Consider the following 19,133-nt stretch of genomic DNA (forward strand, 5'->3'; position numbering starts at 1 on the left):
TTCTCATTCGATTATTTTCGAGGGGGAGGGGAGACACTGCCTCCCTTGACTCCTCGGAGGAAACGCCCCTGCTCCAAAGCCAAAATGAGTGTAAAATATGATGACACACCTGATGATTTGAAAACCGTCTCATTTGTAGTCATATGCTTTTACGATAATGCTGCCTTAATGTTCCATATGGATTATTATGTTTGTTTTACTTTAAAACATGTATAAAAATATAAAAAAAATTATTCACAAGATCAAATAGAATTATGACCTGTTAGCATAATTTGGACCCTTTAAGTTAACGTACACAGCATGCAACGTACAATACGTGATTGTTTTGTCTACCCCATACATCACCTTGTCCAATTCTTCTTTCCATACATCATGAATAAGTGCCCTGGCTTCAGCGGAACGCAGGAAAGGAGACTGGATGTTACGGGTTCTCCAATTGGCAGTATTACAGACCCTCCCATCTCTATAATAAGAGAAAAGGAAAAATTACTATTTTTTTTGTTCTGTTGAACACAAACGAAAACATTTTGAAGAATGTAGGACAGTAAACAGTTCTGGGGCACTTTTGACTACCATTAAATTTTTCCTACTATGGGGTCAAAATCTGTCTGGTTATAAGCATTCTTCCAAATATCTTTTTGGAAGAACTCGAAGGTGAGTAAATGATGACAGAATTAAAATTTTGGGGTGAAGTATCCCTTTAAAGCTGAGCAAAGATGATTGAGTTTTCGCTGATGTTTAATTTAATCCATGCTTTCACTGTACACTGACGTGGTGTAGCACTAAAAATATATGCGCTTAAAATCGCAATGTTTAGATAAGAGAATTAATCTTGTAAATCTTGTATATGCTTTGGTACTATAGTGGTTGGATATGTCTTTAGTTCTCAATTATATTTTGGATAGTAAATCTTATTCTGGTCTGTTAGATAATTGTTCTGTTTCTAAACTGTATTCATACATCATTTGTCATTTATCATCTTCCTCTTTTTTCGCATGTATTTTCTGGTCAGATGTTTTGCTATAAAAAGGAAACACATTAACAGGACTGAAATCATTTAATTGGTCACAACATTAATAACGACATTAAAGATCGGGTAACATACTATTTCACGCATTCTGATTTATTTACATCCTGGGTTCTTAACCAGTGGGAGCGCTCCTACAATCTCCCTGGGGGGGGGGGGGCGCAATCAGGCTACAGGATGGGAGGAAAAATACTGAAAAAAACTTGCAATTTTTTTAATCACTAAACTACTGTCATAAAAAGTTACAGTTTTGTATATACATAACTCTTGAAAAAAAATGAAAATGTGTTTAGACAGATTTAACAAAATAGTATAGTGAGATAGTGAGCGCAAATGCAGGTGATAAGCGGTTTTATTAAGCGAGTCCTCGAGTCGTTCACTCAAACGATTCGTTCAGACGGCCAATTTATTAAGAATGAGACATGTTTGTGAATGGGTCATTGAATCTTTGATTCAACAGATTCTTTCAAAACACTGAATCATTCAAAACACGATTGAGTGTTGCTGTGAGATGGGCTACTAAGCTGTGATCTTTGTTTGGATTCATCGGATCTATTTTCGCTGTTTATTATCTTGTTTGTTGAACTGTCAAATGAAATCAGTGTCACATTTTCAATCGTGAGGTGATGGTAAATTAAGCGATGATAAATTTTCAGCTCTCTTGGTCGTCAGGTCGTGTGATGTATGTTGCTGAACTGTATTCAAATGTCATAAATATAAAAACACCACATTTTGAAATTTAACTGCAGTATGTTAATTTAGTTTATTTGTGTGTTTGTGCTCATAGACATTAGAAAACGGCGCTCATTTGTTTGATTTCTTCTCGAGAAGTTTAGGGTCTCACAAGTTTAAGGTCCTTGCCCCCTGACTGAGTCAGAAACTGTCTTATTCGTTTTTTCATATTGGTCATTTGGTGGCTCTCAATTGTCAAAAACACCACCCAAAATATTTGCTACGGATGCGGAAAAATGCGAACCATCCAAATTAATTTTTATGAAGGACAGAAGTTTCAGAGGCTGCAAACGTATAAAACGTGAGGTCGAATTTAGTTTTATATATATGTAAAAAAAAAACGAATAAACGTGTCAGAATATAAGCTTACAGTTGCAGCCACGCACACACAAACATGTTTAAATACATTTATATGTTGTTAAAAAATAAAAAACAATAAACTTTATATAAAGTAAAGTTTTGTATAAATGTCATGATTTGCCAATGCAAAGAGAGTACCGCCACCTTTTCCCCCCACTTCAAGCAGTGATTATAACACAAACAAATCATTGGGGTAAAATCATCATATTACTAACATGCTCTTTAAATAGAAAAAACCTGTTACGCCGTTGACTTTAGACCAGGTTTCTTTTGGTCAAGGGAGCAGTGTATTTCAGTTGCCTCAAACTTGCAACGTGCCAGCAGGGCACCTGAACACACCTCTTTTTCAGACCAGCACGCCGATGGACGCTCAAATGAGTGCAAGTGCATTTCCGCTTCAAACAGGACGTGTTTTGCAGGACGTGAAAAAGATAACTGGGTCGGGCTAAAACTAGCAAAGGACACTTGCTAAGATAGGGCCCAATGGTGACGGCACTGTAAGGTTACCAAAAATCCATCCATCCATCCATTTTCTACCGCTTATCCGGGGCCGGGTCGCGGGGGCAGCAGTCTAAGCAGAGATGCCCAGACATCCCTCACCCTAGACACTTCCTCTAGCTCTTCCGGGGGGACACCGAGGCGTTCCCAGGCCAGCCGGGAGACATAGTCCCACCAGCATGTCCTAGGTCTTCCCCCGGGGTCTCCTCCCGGTCGGACGGGCCCTGAACACCTTCCGGGGAAGGCGTCCAGTAGGCATCCGTAACAGATGCCCAAGCCACCTCAGCTGACCCCTCTCGATGTGGAGGAGCAGCGGCTCTACTCCGAGCTCCTCCCGGGTGACCGAGCTTCTCACCCTATCTCTAAGGGATCGCCCAGCCACCCTGCGGAGGAAGCTCATTTCAGCCGCCTGTATCCAGGATCTTGTCCTTTCGGTCATGACCCAAAGCTCATGACCATAGGTGAGAGTAGGAACGTAGATTGACCGGTAAATTGAGAGCTTCACCTTGCGGCTCAGCTCTTTCTTCACCACGACGGACCGGTACATCGACCGCATTACTGCAGAAGCTGCACCGATCCGGCTGTCAATCTCCACAAACACATGTGGATTGGTTGAGCAAACTCCCATGAACCCTCCAGCACCCTGTAGAGGGTGTAGAGCTGGTCCAGCGTTCCACGGCCTGGACGAAAACCACACTGTTCCTCCTGAATCCGAGGTTCTACTATCGGCCGTATTCTCCTCTCCAGTACCCTGGCATAGACTTTCCCGGGAAGGCTGAGAAGTGTGATCCCCCTATAGTTGGAACACACCCTCCGGTCCCCCTTCTTAAAAAGAGGGACCACCACCCCGGTCTGCCATCCCAGAGGCACTGTCCCCGACCGCCACGCGATGCTGCAGAGGCGTGTCAGCCAAGACAGCCCCACAACATCCAGAGACTTGAGGTACTCAGGGCGAATCTCATCCACCCCCGGTGCCTTGCCACTGAGGAGTTTCTTGACTACTTCAGTGACTTCGGGTTGGGTGATGGACGAGTCCACCTCTGAGCCCTCAGCCTCTGCTTCCTCAATGGAGGACGTGACGGTGGGATTGAGGAGATCCTCGAAGTACTCCTTCCACCGTCCGACGACATCCCCAGTTGAGGTCAACAGCCTCCCACCTCCACTGTAAACAGCGTTGGTAGGGCACTGTTTCCCTCTCCTGAGTCGCCGGACGGTTTGCCAGAATCTCTTCGAGGCCAGTCGATAGTCCTTCTCCATGGCCTCACCAAACTCCTCCCAGGCCCGAGTTTTTGCCTCCACAACTACCCGGGCAGCAGTCCGCTTGGCCTGCCGGTACCCGTCAGCTGCCTCAGGAGTCCCACAAGCCAACCAGGCCCGATAGGACTCCTTCTTCAGCTTGACGGTTTCCCTTACTTCCGGTGTCCACCACCGGGTTCGGGGATTCCCGCCTCGACAGGCACCGGAGACCTTACGGCCACAGCTCCGAGCGGCCGCTTCGACAATGGAGGTGGAGAACATGGTCCACTCGGACTCAATGTCTCCAGCCTCCCTCGGGATCTGGTTGAAGCTCTGCCGGAGGTGGGAGTTAAAGATCTCTCTGACAGGAGACTCGGCCAGGCGTTCCCAGCAGACCCTTACAGTACGTTTGGGTCTGCCGAGTCTGTCCAGCTTCCTCTCTCGCCATCGGATCCAACTCACCACCAGGTGGTGATCAGTTGACAGCTCCGCCCCTCTCTTAACCCGAGTGTCCAAAACATACGGTCGCAGGTCAGATGAAACGACTACAAAGTCGATCATCGACCTGCGGCCTAGGGTGTCCTGGTGCCATGTGTACTGATGGACACCCTTATGCTTGAACATGGTGTTCGTTATAGACAAACTGTGACTAGCACAGAAGTCCAATAACTGAACACCGCTCGGGTTCAGATCAGGGGGGCCGTTCCTCCCAATCACGCCCCTCCAGGTGTCACTGTCGTTGCCCACATGGGCGTTGAAGTCCCCCAGTAGGACGACGGAGTCCCCAGTCGGAGCACTTTCCAGCACCCCTCCCAGGGACTCCAAGAAGGTCGGGTACTCTGCACTGCCGTTCGGCCCGTAGGCACAAACAACAGTGAGAGACCTAACCCCGACCCGTAGGCGCAGGGAGACGACCCTCTCGTTCACCGGGGTAAACTCCAACACATGGCGGGAGAGCTGGGGGGCTATAAGCAAACCAACACCAGCCCACCGCCTCTCACCATGGGCAACTCCAGAGTGGTGAAGTGTCCATCCTCTCTTGAGGAGTGTGGTTCCAGAGCCCAAGCCATGCGTAGAGGTGATCCCGACTATCTCTAGTCGGAACCTCTCAACTTCACGCACCATCTCAGGCTCCTTCCCCGCCAGCGAGGTGACGTTCCACGTCCCTAGAGCTAGCTTCCGTATCCAGGGATCCACTCTGCACCGACCCCCTATGGTCCCTCCCGCACGTGGTGAGCCCACGGGAAGGCGGCCCCACGTCGCTTCTTCGGGCTGAGCCCGGCCGGACCCCGTGGGGAAAGGCCCAGTCACCAGGCGCTCGCATACGAGCAACGACCCTGGGCCTGGCTCCAGGGTGGTGCCCCGGTTGCGCCATACCGGGCGACGTCACGGTCCTTGGTATTTTTAACATCATATGGGATTTTTGAACCACTCTTAGTCTGACCCGTCGCCTAAGACCTGTTTGCCTTGGGAGACCCTACCAGGGGCATATAGCCCCCGACAACATAGCTCCTAGGGTCACTCGGGTACTCAAACCCCTCCACCACGGTAAGGTGGCGGTTCAAGGAAGGGAAGGTTACCAAAATTCAACAAAATATCTTCTTTTGTGTTCTACGGAAGAAAGAAACTCATCCAGGTTTCACATGACATGATGAGGGTGAGTATATGATGACAGAATTTTAATTTTGGGGTGAACAATCAAAACCTTTAACCTTACTATTATGTTCATTACAAAACCAAATTCCTAATTTTGGGGGACATAAACATATGAACATACACCGATCAGGCATAACATTATGACCACTGACAGGTGAAGTCTATAACACTGATTATCTCTTCATCACCTGTTAGTGGGTGGGATATATTATGCATCTTAGATTAGAGAATCAACAAAAATTGGCCAGAATAAGGATTTGAGCGAGTCTGACAAGGGCCATATTGTGATGGCTAGACGACTGGATCAGAGCACCTACAAAACTGTGTTCAGTAGGCTATCCATCTTAAGTGGTGAACCGGCGACAGTGTCAGGGGCGGCAATGCTCATTGAGAAAGAAAGATGTCAGAATACACAGTGCATCGCAGTTTGTCGCGCATGGTGCTGATAAAGGGGGACCAACATACAGTGGTGTACTCGCAGTCTACATACTGATGTGTTGTGTTGCTTGCAGTGAGGCTTTGTGTGTGCAGATGAACATCAGCATCCGATTCTGATGAGAAAACAAACAACCTGCACAGCAGCTCAGTTGTGCTAACACTTTCTTTATTTTGAATCCTGTTACATTAAACAAGAATAGAGAGCTTTTATCTCCAGCACACAGGAATCAAAGCCAACAAAACGGGTCAATGAGGACACAGTAAAGTGATGACATCAGTCAAGGAGAGCAGAAGCGTCCGTAGAACAGAACGCTCTTGGTGGGATTGTGTCGTATGAAGAAGAGAAAAGGGTGATCGGCATTAAATCGCTCTGGACGCATGAGGCAGCGCATCATCATGACTGCGCCCGTGGCCGCAGCAGCTTCCGTTCCCTCTTCGTTGACTTCCACGAAGGATTTATGCACCACTTTGGACAGCACCAGATCATTGTTGGGGGACATGCCTGAGAAATCGGCTTTCTGCAAATCGAATGCGTCCACCATTCCCAGGCTGACCAGTAGACCTTTCAAATCATACGTCTCCTCCATTTTGAATCTGGGCAAAGATACTTCGACTTCCAGAGTATCCATCATGTCGGGTCGGGTCCACTCCGTAAAGTTCTCATAGGTCAGCGCTTTCTCAAGCTGGGTAAGAGAGTGGTGTTGGTGACAGCTGAATGAGACAACACGTCATGTTTGTACCGACATAAACGCTTACTCACCTTCTGAAGGCCAGTGGTGTTGTCCTCCATCTCATTCGGAAGCATTATCAGCATGCTGAGATCTTTCCCGACGTACGGCAGCTCGAGAACCTGACAGTGCACATCAGGAATGAAGGCCAGAGAAAATTTGGCCTTCTGATGCATCATCCGCACGGGCTTCGTTTCATTCTGTCGACCACCAAAATTACATTAACATGCTATGTTTGAGTTTCTGAAATTGAGCATAGTAAAAACATCCAACAGAGTAACTAATGATCAGTGATTTCAACGCTGTGTCAAGGTACTAACAAAACAAAACACACTTTGTTCGACCTGAACTGCTCCTCTGTGGTTCTTTCCACTTGGAATTTTCTCTCCCAGCTGCCCTTGAAGTAAATGGCATTGACCAGCACGAGTCTGGTCAGTGCATCCACGTCTCCTTCCACCAGCAGATTCTTAATCTTTTCTGTCATTACAAATTGACAATAAAATTCAGTCAAATATTAGCCAAAATTATCATGATCATTAAAATGTTGACGATGCAAAAACTCAGACGAATTTAACATGTAAGTTTTTTGTTTTTCTGAGATCAGATCATTTTTGGATGATGGCTTTTCACCTTGAGTGTTTTTCTCAACCCAGTCGTTAATGTTGACACGTGCCGCTTCAGCGTTCTTTATGAAGTCCACAGTCTCCAGTCCAGCCTGATAGTGTTGTTTTGTGTCACTAAGAAATGTCTGTAATAAAAGAACTGCAGTGTTAGTAAACAAAATGTTTTGTTCGTTTTATCAATAAACTGATCTCACCTCAACAAACTGGTAGGACTGCTCTCCATACAGACGACTGGCGAGACTCAGAGTATATGGAGCTTCTGCTTTCTTCAGTTCACTCGTGAGTTTGTTGAAACCAACATGAACATCAGCGTCTGCTTTGGCAAAATGCAAAGTCTGGAGACACATGGTGAAGAATAGTAACTGTAATAATAATATTAATAATAATAATTATAATTGATCAAATTTCTACATTCAATTTTTCAAGTAAAAAACTTAATTGAGCAAACATGAGCAGGATGAGGAATACACTCTTTTGACCAGCCACCTTAAAACCCCACGATGCAGAACCGTCTAGACCAATGATTCTCAACCAATGGGCCGTATATGCAGTGGTAGATTACCGCCAAATTAATTTGTATTTATTTTTAAATTGACACATTTTGTTATTTTGTAATGATTTAATAAGTCTAATGAATTTACATGTTCGAGTCAACAAAGTCGAGTCAAGATGTATTATCTAAAAGTCCATTTATATTTGAATGTCGCAACACCAAACACGTCACAACGTCAGATTGAACTCACACGTTACGACATTCAAATATAAATTACGTTAATGATGTTACTGTAAAATGGCTCGTTTTCTGAAAAGAAAATCAGATGTCGGGGACAGTCCTGTGCAAGCAAACGTGTCGAAGTGTGTGGTGAGAATTGAGACTACGGTGGTAAAGTGCCATGACGGTGGTGAGCTGCCGCCGGCGGTAGTGCACGTCACTGTGACAAATATAATTGAAATAAAAATTATAGTTGCTATTTGTAGCCTTTCAGTTGTAGATTGTTTCATTTAAAATATTTTACATTTACAATGATTGTCATTCGTTTCTGTTGGTTTCAGTTCGAGTGCGGGCCTGCATGTCAAAACCAGGTTACTCTGCGGGTTCTGCAACGGATCTTGTTGTGAAATGAACAGTTACATAAAATCAAAACTGGCTATGAACCGCTGGCTTTGCGTTCCTGAGCACATCTTCTGAACGCGCATTTATTGCAATTGTAAACATTTTAATCTGGATAGAATAGGAAAGCCAGGGTAGCTTTAAACAGTTTGTTTCAAATGGAATTGTTAAGGACTGTAAGTGTTAAGACGCGACAGACTGAAGTTGTCACTGCAACTACAGCTTTTTAATTTAATATTTAACTTTAATCGTTTAAGTTTTCTTTATTTACTGATATTAATTTAAATGTTTTATATGCTGTAGTGTGCCGTTTCACTGATGGATTTGTGACAATGTTTCATCCTCATTTATTGCAGATATCATATTTCAATTTCAAGTATTTAACTATTTCAAGTTTTTAAATAGGGTCCATAGTTCTCTCCCACTTGTGATGTGGTGGCTACACGCAAATATAGTTATAAATAATATACTGTATATCTCCCAAACTACCGCACAACTGCTGTTGATTTGTTCATTAACACCGCGGTGGTAAGAAACTGCCACCATCACAGCCGTCGTCAGAATACATTAAATTAGGTTTTATAATGGCAGGTACTGAGAATAAGTCGAAAGAAATGTTGTTGAATGATGCGCTAAAAACATCAAAGCTACAGAGACATTTGAACACAATACACCCGGTCTGGTCTGACCTGCCCTGTTACTGTTACAGTAATAAAGGTTTACCGAGTAGTCCTGCCAAGTCTTTTCTATGATTATACAACAGTTTTCATCTACATAGCCGACTTGACTAAGTCTGCTACTGTAACATAAAAAATGAACAGCAGAGTACATGTACTCTTTGAATATTCTGTGTTCATACTATGATATTTGGAAAGGTGGTCCTCTGAATTTTTTAAACAGTCCTTGGTGGGCCTTGAGTTGCAAAAGGTTGAGAGCCCCTGGTCTAGACAAGAACGGTTATATCAAAGATATTAACAAGATGCGCTTTACACTGAATGGGGAGGAATGCAACACTATGGCCGCTCTAGCGAAGGAAGTCCCACCTTCGTCAATCAATAAAGATTTAGGATTGTCTGGGGCGGGGCAAGCTTAGTAAACCAAGTTATGATACAGTTCATGTCATGATTTAATATTGATGGGAAATATGCTGTTAAATTGTGATTTTTGCCAGCGATTTAAGAAATATATGCCCTGCCCCACTCAAGTAGATAGGACTGTGGATGACGTAAATAGATGCCCAGAAGCATTGGCACAACTTGTATAAACGGACTTCGGTTAAATTCAACTGTGTAACTGCATGTTGTCTGAACAGGAACGTTTCTTGGATCATGTATGCAAGCTATGTGATTATAACTGTGGTAATGGCATCGGGGCTGGTGACGGTGGGAACGCCAGGGAGTGAATTTTAGGGGGACCATGTCAAAATGTAGTGGATTTCTGAAATAGCCTTCAAACCCTACACACATTTCATTCATGAACAAATTGGCATTTTCTGCATCTGAGGTTTAAAAATGTCCTCAATTGTGACCCTGGATCACAAAACCAGTCTTAAGTAGCTCGGGAAAATTTTTAGTGAAAGCCAAAAATACATTGTGTGGGTCAAAATTATAGATTTTTCTTTTATACCAAAAATCATTAGGATATTAAGTAAAGATCATGTTCCATAAAGATATTTTGTACATTTTCAACCCAAAATATATAAAAACCTTATTTTTGTGAGTGGATGGCCTGCTACAGTGCCTCGGATTAACAACTTCAAAGGCGATTTTCTCAATATTTAGATTTTTTGCACCCTTTACTTCCAGAGTTTTACACTGTTGTATCTCCACCAGATATTGTCCCATCTTAACAACCCATATATCAATAAAAAGCTTAACTATTTCACCTGTTAGTTGCTGTAAAAATCTCAATTTCGAAAAATTGAGCCATAAGACTGGTTTTGTCGTCCAGGGTCACAATTGGAGTTTCCCCAGTAAATCACAGCCATTTCCAGCACTGACTGTCTAGCAGATCTCGAGACTCTTCTCCCTAAACCAAGTGAGCAGATGCATTAGACGACGTGAAGCTGAATCTGGTGCAGGTTGTTTCTATGTTCACTTCAGTTCATTGAAAAAGAGCTTAATGATGATAAAGTCAAATAAAAGCTTTGGTGAAGTTAATTCAATGTGATCCACGGTGGATCCGATTCCTTTTTGTAACCTCGGGGCAGTAAATCTCTAAAAGGAGAAGGAAGTGTGCACACAGTCACTATAACTTTATGACCTATTTCAAAGTACAGGAGGAGACACACCCAAGACTAAACCCGTCAGTGAGTCAGTGAGCAAACACAGCGCAGTGAAACCCTTCTGATGAACTCGTTGAGCATTGATCAGGTCACGTGCTTCATTAGACTTTAGTATGTTTGACTGTAGTCATCATCACCTCACACATCTGCGCTGCTGTGTTTCCTGCTGCACCGAGCGACAGCATCGAAAGAGCCGCAGAGACACTCAGAGGAGAATAAAAGACGTTCGCTGACGGGTTTCCCTCACTGATCTTCTGAAACACACTGAGGGAAAAGTGCGTGTTCGCTGCACAAACAGACTCCATATTCTCACACTGAAAAACAATATCAGATCAGTTCTAGTTACGTCCGTTTACATTTACTGCTTAATCAAACCGAAACGCACATGTAAACAAACTACAGTTCAGGATGCTGAAATGACGCTTCACAGCATTTAACTTGCACTTCCGCATTACAAGCGGCACACCGCTCTTCGTCCATTGGACTAATAACTACCAGAAAGGCTTGTGATTGGCTGGACAAATAGCGCTAGGAAAAAACAACGCCAAGAACGTGATGACGTAGGGTTAACGTAATGACAACAAGCTGCTGTGGGTTATACATTTACACTTTACATTTATGCATTTGGCAGAGAAAGTGACTCACATTGCATGATCCTATACATTTATACACAGGTATCTGCAATCCCCTGAGATCCAACACACAACCTTGAGTTGATAACACAATGCTCACAGGAAAACTTTAAACATTATGTAATAACTGCTTTATACATATTTACGGTAAGTAAAACAGTCAGAATATTCTTCTTTTTATTAACTAATTATTCAAAAGTTAACATTATAATAAAAAAGACCTTACGGTGATGTTGCGATTGTTCTGATGCACGAGTTCAGCGGCAGCGCGTGAATCACCGGACTGACTGGGTCAAGCGTTTATATGAGCAGACACGCCCTCATAAACACACACGCGGCGCGCGCGCACGTCAGGGTGGCTTCACTCAAGTAGCGCAGTTCCTGAAACGACGTCAAATCGTTAAGAGTTCATATGTGACAAACATTCACAAACAACTGATAATGACACATGTGAAGTGAAGTGTTTTACATTTGACAGACGCGTTTATCCAGAACAGTTCACATGTACGCGTGTGTTCATTATGAATCAAACCCATGACCTTTGTACTGCGAACACAGAAATCTACCAATTGAGCATTGAAATACAATAGTCAATGACGCATAGTTCACATGAAAAAGTCTGGAGGAATTTTGCCAATATACAGTATAATCCTCAAAGTGTTTTATTATGGAAGGTAATTCCTGCCAAATAAAAAAATTAAATATGAAAATGAAACCCAGATTAACAATTTCATTATACATAACTGTAACACACAAATATGTGCCAAAATGAAAAATAAAATGAAATAATTTTTTGGACTTCTTTGGAATATAACACATTTCATATAAATATTTATTTCTCGTCCCGTATTTACAGACAAAATGACGCGTCCCGTATCAAATCAACTGTTACAGTGTTGGGCTTGTGATCAGAAGGTTGGCGGTTCTAATCTCAATGCCAGCAGGTCATGACTGAAGGGCCCTTGAGCAAGACACCTTACCCCTAATTGCTCTGCAGTAATGTGCCACTGTAAAAAACGTCTGCTAAATGAAAAAATGTAAATGTTAATCACGGCCAATCAGAGTCAGAGGAGGGAGGGACGCGGCCTCACAGGTTCTTTTGGCAACAGAGAATCCACTTGAGACGCCATGGGCGTAGGTTTGGTCTCAGCTTTGGTGGGGACATCCCCCCATCCCCCTAGAATTATTTTGTTGTAAGATACCAGTGCTTTAATGGAGATTTCCTTTTTTATTTCAGACTGTTGGCAATGGAGAATATCACAATACAGAAGTGAATCTACTTCATCTCATTATATTGTATCCTGACCCCGATAAACACCATCCTGTATACTGTCCCTAAAGAGCTAGTATAACTGTATAATCTCAAAAAATAAGAACCTGAGACTGTGTAATACAGAACAACCAAACGTTTTATTAACATAAATTATAATGTACATTAGGATTTACACTAACAAATAACCCTAACCCAACCATACAGTTTATTAACAAGCAAACATAATTTACTATGTATGTTAGTAGCCTATTTATACTTCATTCATTTTGTAGTCTATCCAATGGCTAGCAAGTTTAACCCTCCTACCAGATTGTGTTATTTGGATATTATCAATCAAATAATGATTCAATGTATTTGAATAATCAACAGTGTTCACTTTTGCCAACACGTTTTTGTTGTGATACGTGATACGTAATACGTGTGTACGTAATACATGCTGTGCATAAGCCGGAAGGGTAGTTTAAATTGAACATGTTGTTCCCAGTAAAGATGTTCTAATCCACCTCTGATTCTGTCGAGTAATACTTCATGGTGTCAGCGGTAAAACAACTATTGTCATGATTCTGCCTGCTCTTGTCTTGATTTTCTGGTCTAGGGGCAGAATCATGACAGACCCACGTGTTTTATGTGGAGAGGATCATATTATGGTCAATCAGGACATAATATGCGTTCTCTCCTGTCTCGTCATTTGGCCCTGCCCCTCTCGTTTCTAGTATTGCTCTCCTCCTGTGTCGCATTACCCACACCTGCCTATCGTTATTCCCTTTGTTAGTCTCCCTATATAATACCCTCTTGTCTATTGTCTTGTGCTCGTTCGTTGTACATGTTTCATGCTTTTTGCCATGCCATGTCTTGGAGTCATTGTCATTGTCATTGATAGTCTAGTCTAGTCAAGTCAGTGTGAGTGTTTTGTTTTGTTAGTCTAGGTGTTTTTGTAGTTGTAGTTCTTGTCAAGTGTTAGTCTTCAGTTTATTGTGTTCCCTGTTTACCCCCTCGTGGGTTTTTGTTTTGTTCCTGTTTATTATTTATTAAAATCCTGTTTAAACCCTGTTTCGCTGCCTGCACTTGGGTTCTCTTTCCGCGTTCCTGACAGAACGAACGAGCCACTACAGAACCCAGCGGCAGCATGGACACTGACCGGTCCAGCTTGGCCCGTCGCCTCTGCAGTCTTCGCCAGGGGAATGAGACTGTGGATGAGTATGTGGGGAGGTTCCTGGACATCGCGGAACAAGGTGCGTTCGGAGAGGGGGAGCTGGCGGTGCTTTTCAACGCCGGTCTCAGAGAGCCACTCTCTCGCTCCGAGATGAGGGCGATGAGGCCGTTGGATTTCGACGCCGTGTGGGTAACTGCCGCAGAGCGTTCGGAGTCCGCGACCTCATCGAACCCATTTTGCTCATCTCCGCTGGTAGCGATACCCGAGAGTGGTCCTCTGCAGATGGGTGTTGTGGGCATTGCCACGCACCACTCTCCAGCCTCGGCAGCCTCTCCACAACCGCCCAGTCTCACTGGCAAGCGGGGGAGACGGGAATCCTGGGGGTCCTCGTCCGAGGCCTCCAATCCCGAGCCGCCCATCCCATTCACTTCGTTCCTGCAGCCGACCACCAGGCGGGTGGCTCGGCAGAAGAAGAAGAGGCAACGGAGGGCGGCTCTGAGTCCGGTGGTCCCGGTGGTCCCGTCAAGTCCGGTGGTCCCGGTGGTCCCGTCAAGTCCGGTGGTCCCGGTGGTCCCGTCAAGTCCGGTGGTCCCGGTGGTCCCGTCAAGTCCGGTGGTCCCGGTGGTCCCGTCAAGTCCGGTGGTCCCGGTGGTCCCGTCAAGTCCGGTGGTCCCGGTGGTCCCGTCAAGTCCGGTGGTCCCGTCAAGTCCGGTGGTCCCGTCAAGTCCGGTGGTCCCGTCAAGTCCGGTGGTCCCGTCAAGTCCGGTGGTCCCGTCAAGTCCGGTGGTCCCGTCAAGTCCGGTGGTCCCGTCAAGTCCGGTGGTCCCGTCAAGTCCGGTGGTCCCGTCAAGTCCGGTGGTCCCGTCAAGTCCGGTGGTCCCGTCAAGTCCGGTGGTCCCGTCAAGTCCGGTGGTCCCGTCAAGTCCGGTGGTCCCGTCAAGTCCGGTGGTCCCGTCAAGTCCGGTGGTCCCGCAGGCGCCCAGTCCTGTTCCTCAGCCGGCCTTCCAGCCGGCCTCAAGCCATGTTCCTCAGCCGGCCTTCCAGCCGGCCTCAAGCCATGTTCCTCAGCCGGCCTTCCAGCCGGCCTCAAGCCATGTTCCTCAGCCGGCCTTCCAGCCGGCCTCAAGCCATGTTCCTCAGCCGGCCTTCCAGCCGGCCTCAAGCCATGTTCCTCAGCCGGCCTTCCAGCCGGCCTCAAGCCATGTTCCTCAGCCGGCCTTCCAGCCGGCCTCAAGCCATGTTCCTCAGCCGGGGACTCCTACAGCCCCTGGGACTTTGCGCTCTCGAGCGCCGCCCCCCAGGGTGTCCCCTAAGTCCCCTGGGACTCCGCGCTTCCGAGCGCCAGGGACAAGAACTGTTCCCCCTTATTCCAATCCCTACGGATTTACCCCCCCGGACTCTTGTGTTCCCCCAATGAACTCTTGTGTTCCCCCACCCCCCCTCCCCTGTTTGTTATTTTTATTATGTCACCCCAACCCATTGATTATTCTTGCCTGTCTGCCCTTGTTGTTTTTTACCATGTTTTGTTGGATGTTGTCCGTTTCCCAGTCAGTCTTGTCTCGTTAGTCTGCTCCTTTGGTGAACGCCAGGGGGCGTTCATTAAGGGGGGGGGTCCTGTCATGATTCTGCCTGCTCTTGTCTTGATTTTCTGGTCTAGGGGCAGAATCATGACAGACCCACGTGTTTTATGTGGAGAGGATCATATTATGGTCAATCAGGACATAATATGCGTTCTCTCCTGTCTCGTCATTTGGCCCTGCCCCTCTCGTTTCTAGTATTGCTCTCCTCCTGTGTCGCATTACCCACACCTGCCTATCGTTATTCCCTTTGTTAGTCTCCCTATATAATACCCTCTTGTCTATTGTCTTGTGCTCGTTCGTTGTACATGTTTCATGCTTTTTGCCATGCCATGTCTTGGAGTCTTTGTCATTGTCATTGATAGTCTAGTCTAGTCAAGTCAGTGTGAGTGTTTTGTTTTGTTAGTCTAGGTGTTTTTGTAGTTGTAGTTCTTGTCAAGTGTTAGTCTTCAGTTTATTGTGTTCCCTGTTTACCCCCTCGTGGGTTTTTGTTTTGTTCCTGTTTATTATTTATTAAAATCCTGTTTAAACCCTGTTTCGCTGCCTGCACTTGGGTTCTCTTTCCGCGTTCCTGACAACTATAGTATCATCCGCGTGAGTGTTCGTGACCAGCGAAGAGAGGAAATTATGCCGCGAGACCAATCTGTTTAACGTTGTATGCCTGTTTTGAATGCCGTGGGAGACCACTCCGTGACACGCTCTCTTGTACACATGTGGAGATCGTAAAAGAGCTTTGTCTGCGTGGTATTTGCAAATCAGTCCAGAGAATACAACCAAACACGGACACGAAGATCAACTACTTTTAACGTGAGTACAAGAAAATACACTAAAATGGCAGCTCATCTACATCAGGACCCGGGTGACTCGTCCATAGTCATAAACGGAGAGAAGTAGCGCCGTTGTTAAAGTTTATCGTTAATTTGATACTCATTTTAACAATCGGGAGTCAGGTAAACATGATGTCACGTGCGTCTTTTTTTGGTCAGTCGTCATGGAAACATGAAGCCCTGGCGTTTGGACCAGAGTAAAATCAAACGACAAATGTTTTTCTTTTGCTGTATTTATTCATTCCTCACACACAGAGGATTTAACCTGAACCCGGCTAACTCCTGAACTTCCAGCATTACTCTCTCTCTCTCTCTCTCTCGCTCTCTCTGTGTGTGTGTGTGTGTGTGTGTGTGTGTGCGTGCGTGCCCTGCCAGTGAGCAATGGACATACGACAGTTCTTTAAAAGAAAAAAGACAGATTCAGGTGAGAGACTAGGGACAGTCCATAATGACCTTGTTTTTTTTTGTTCTTCTGAAAAGTGTTAAGCTAAAGTAACAGATAATGCAAACCAGCTGTTGTTGTATCAAATTACTTATCTAGGCAATGATCTCCTGCTTTCATTTATTTATTTCAAACCCACAATGGAGAATACAGCTTCTTTTGTGAAAGGAATTTGTCATTTCAAAAAGTTTCTAAACCCAATAATAATAAAGACATTTAGAATGACACACATCTGTTTGCCTTTCGATCACATGCTTAGAATCTGTAAATGGTCTCCATAACATTTTTGTGACATGACAAACTGACCTCAACTCTCCTGCCTACAATATATTTGTGTATGATTGTCAGTGCTAAGGGGAAGAGAGGGAAACGGAGAAGGTGAAGGTGAAAGGGAAAGCATGCAGGAAGAACCAGGTAAGGAAACAACAACAATAAATTTACATATAGTGAATAGTGGCAAGCAATACAGTAACTACTCATACTCCTATACTAACTCACTGGCATTAAGTAGCCTATATTACATTTATTGGAACATTATTTTACACCACATTTTTTCATAATAAAGGAGGAGGAAAGCAAGACGGAGAGTCCATAAGAGAAGAGAGGGAATTGACTAGTGAAAGAAATGAAGAGACAGAGGGAGTTCATCATAGAAACCACCAAGCCAAAGCAGCAGAGACAGAAGAGAGCTGTTCAGACTTAGGGGATAAGGACACTGGTCCTAAACAGTTAAAGCTGTCTCAATACCCTCATACTCAGTTTGGCACACAAAAAAGAGCCTTTCAAGAACAGCGGTTCAAAAGTTTCAGATGGCTGGAATACTCAGCTAGACAAAATGCTGCTTTCTGCTTTCCTTGTAGGGTATTTGGCAAAAATATCAGAAAGGATGCACTTGTTAATGATGGAGTTAATAACTGGCAAAAGGCACTTAGCAAGTTTCAAAAACATGAAACAACACAGTCACATAAGGACAGTGTGGTTTGTTGGAACAGCTACAAAGCAAGCCTGTCAAAAGGGAATGTTGTAGAGCAGATAGAGGCAGCAAGTACCACTGAAATTAGTGAAAGAAGGCAGTATCTAGAGCGTATTTTGGCAGTAACCTGCTTCTTGGGGAAGCAAGGTATAGCGTTCAGAGGTCATGATGAAACGCATGAGAGTCACAAGAAAGGCAATTTCCTAGAGTGCATGTCACTTTTGACCAAATTTGATCCCTTCTTGCAGAGATACACAGCATCTTCAAACACCGCATACCTCTCATCTGATTGCCAAAATGAGATGATAGAGTGAGTGCTGTTCACAAGAACTTACAGAAAATATCATCAGTGAGATAAAGGGAGCAAATATGTATGCCATTATGGCTGATGAGGCCAGGGATGGAAAGACAGAACAGTTGGCACTCTGTGTTAGATTCGTGTCTGTTGAGGGTGCCGTCAAAGAAAGGTTCCTAGCCCTTACAGAGGTGTCACAGTTTGATGCTACTTCGATAACAGCTGCAATTGAAAATCAGTTGGTAAAGAAGGGAATTGATCAGTTGAAATGTGTGGCACAGACATATGATGGGGCAGCTGTCATGAGTGGGGATGTTGGGGGTGTACAAGCCCATTTTAAAAAAAGCACCCTGAGGCAATTTATGTGCATTGCTATGCACATGAGTTAAATCTTGTTTTATGTCACACATGCAAAGCTGTCTCTGAAGCCACAGAGTTCTTCATCATGCTGGAAAGTCTCCATTCTTTCTTTAGTGTCTCCCTTGTAAACCACCATAAGTTTGTGGACACTCAAAAGAAGTTAGGGTTGCAACCAAGAGAACTTGTGCAGTTGTCAACTACACGCTGGGCATGCCAGCTTCATTCCGTGACTGCAGTGATTGATAATTTCCCTGCTATCATTGAGAGCCTCTCCACAATCAAGACACCTACAGCAGTTGGATTGAGGGCAAAACTCAGTAAATTCTCCTCAGTGTATTTGCTGATGGTTTTCCACACTCTCCTGTCTGTAACTGCAGGTTTACACAGATACCTACAGAAGGAGACCATTGACATTGCCCAAGCAGTGACATACAAAAATGCAGTGACTGACACCATGAAGCAGAAACGCAGTGATACCACTGCTGCAGAACTGTACTCCAGAACAATAGCTATGTGTGAGGCAAACCAGATAGCAGTAGAATCATCCTCGGGACAGAGGCGGAAGACAAAGAGAATCGACAGTGGCGCAAAAAGTGGGTATGCGCTATATGCGGCGCATAGGGGCGCCGCACCACGGGGGGCGCCAACGCGATGGTTTAATAAATGTGAAATAATAAAAGTTATATACATTTTTCTAAAATTTATTTAAGTTATTGTATGTATAAAAAGTTATATACATTTAAGAGGACTAACAGGCTAGGCGGCACCGGTGCCCTCATAAGATTCCATCATATAATTTATTTAGACATAGAAGGGTAATATCGCGAGTGGGCGGGGCGCCGTGAGTTACGTTAAGTACGCAGTAACGTTGGTGAGTTGTCGTTGAAATTTGAATTTGAAAAAAGATG

The 19,133-nt window shown here is 44.6% G+C and overlaps 1 protein-coding gene across 3 annotated transcripts; it reads right to left on the minus strand.

The window, feature by feature from the left end:
• Nucleotides 1-6,092: 6,092 nt before the first annotated feature.
• On the minus strand, nt 6,093-11,666 carry serpinb1l3 (serpin peptidase inhibitor, clade B (ovalbumin), member 1, like 3). 3 transcript variants are annotated; one of them, XM_079487924.1, is made up of 7 exons: nt 11,552-11,666; nt 10,831-11,007; nt 7,493-7,633; nt 7,306-7,423; nt 7,010-7,152; nt 6,708-6,875; nt 6,093-6,630 (listed from the first exon to the last, which is right to left on the minus strand). In XM_079487924.1, the coding sequence occupies exons 2-7, from the start codon at nt 10,996-10,998 to the stop codon at nt 6,226-6,228; spliced, it is 1,143 nt and encodes a 380-aa protein (XP_079344050.1). In that variant the 5' UTR covers nt 10,999-11,007; nt 11,552-11,666; the 3' UTR covers nt 6,093-6,225. The 3 variants fall into 3 exon arrangements, with proteins under 3 accessions (XP_079344050.1, XP_079344052.1, XP_079344051.1); XM_079487926.1 differs by lacking the exon at nt 11,552-11,666 and adding an exon at nt 11,079-11,189; XM_079487925.1 differs by lacking the exon at nt 11,552-11,666 and having other exon boundaries at nt 10,831-11,155.
• Between the last annotated feature and the right edge of the window lie 7,467 nt (nt 11,667-19,133).

Source organism: Barbatula barbatula, assembly GCF_947034865.1.
Source record: "Barbatula barbatula genome assembly, chromosome: 23".
Classification (NCBI taxonomy): domain Eukaryota; kingdom Metazoa; phylum Chordata; class Actinopteri; order Cypriniformes; family Nemacheilidae; genus Barbatula; species Barbatula barbatula.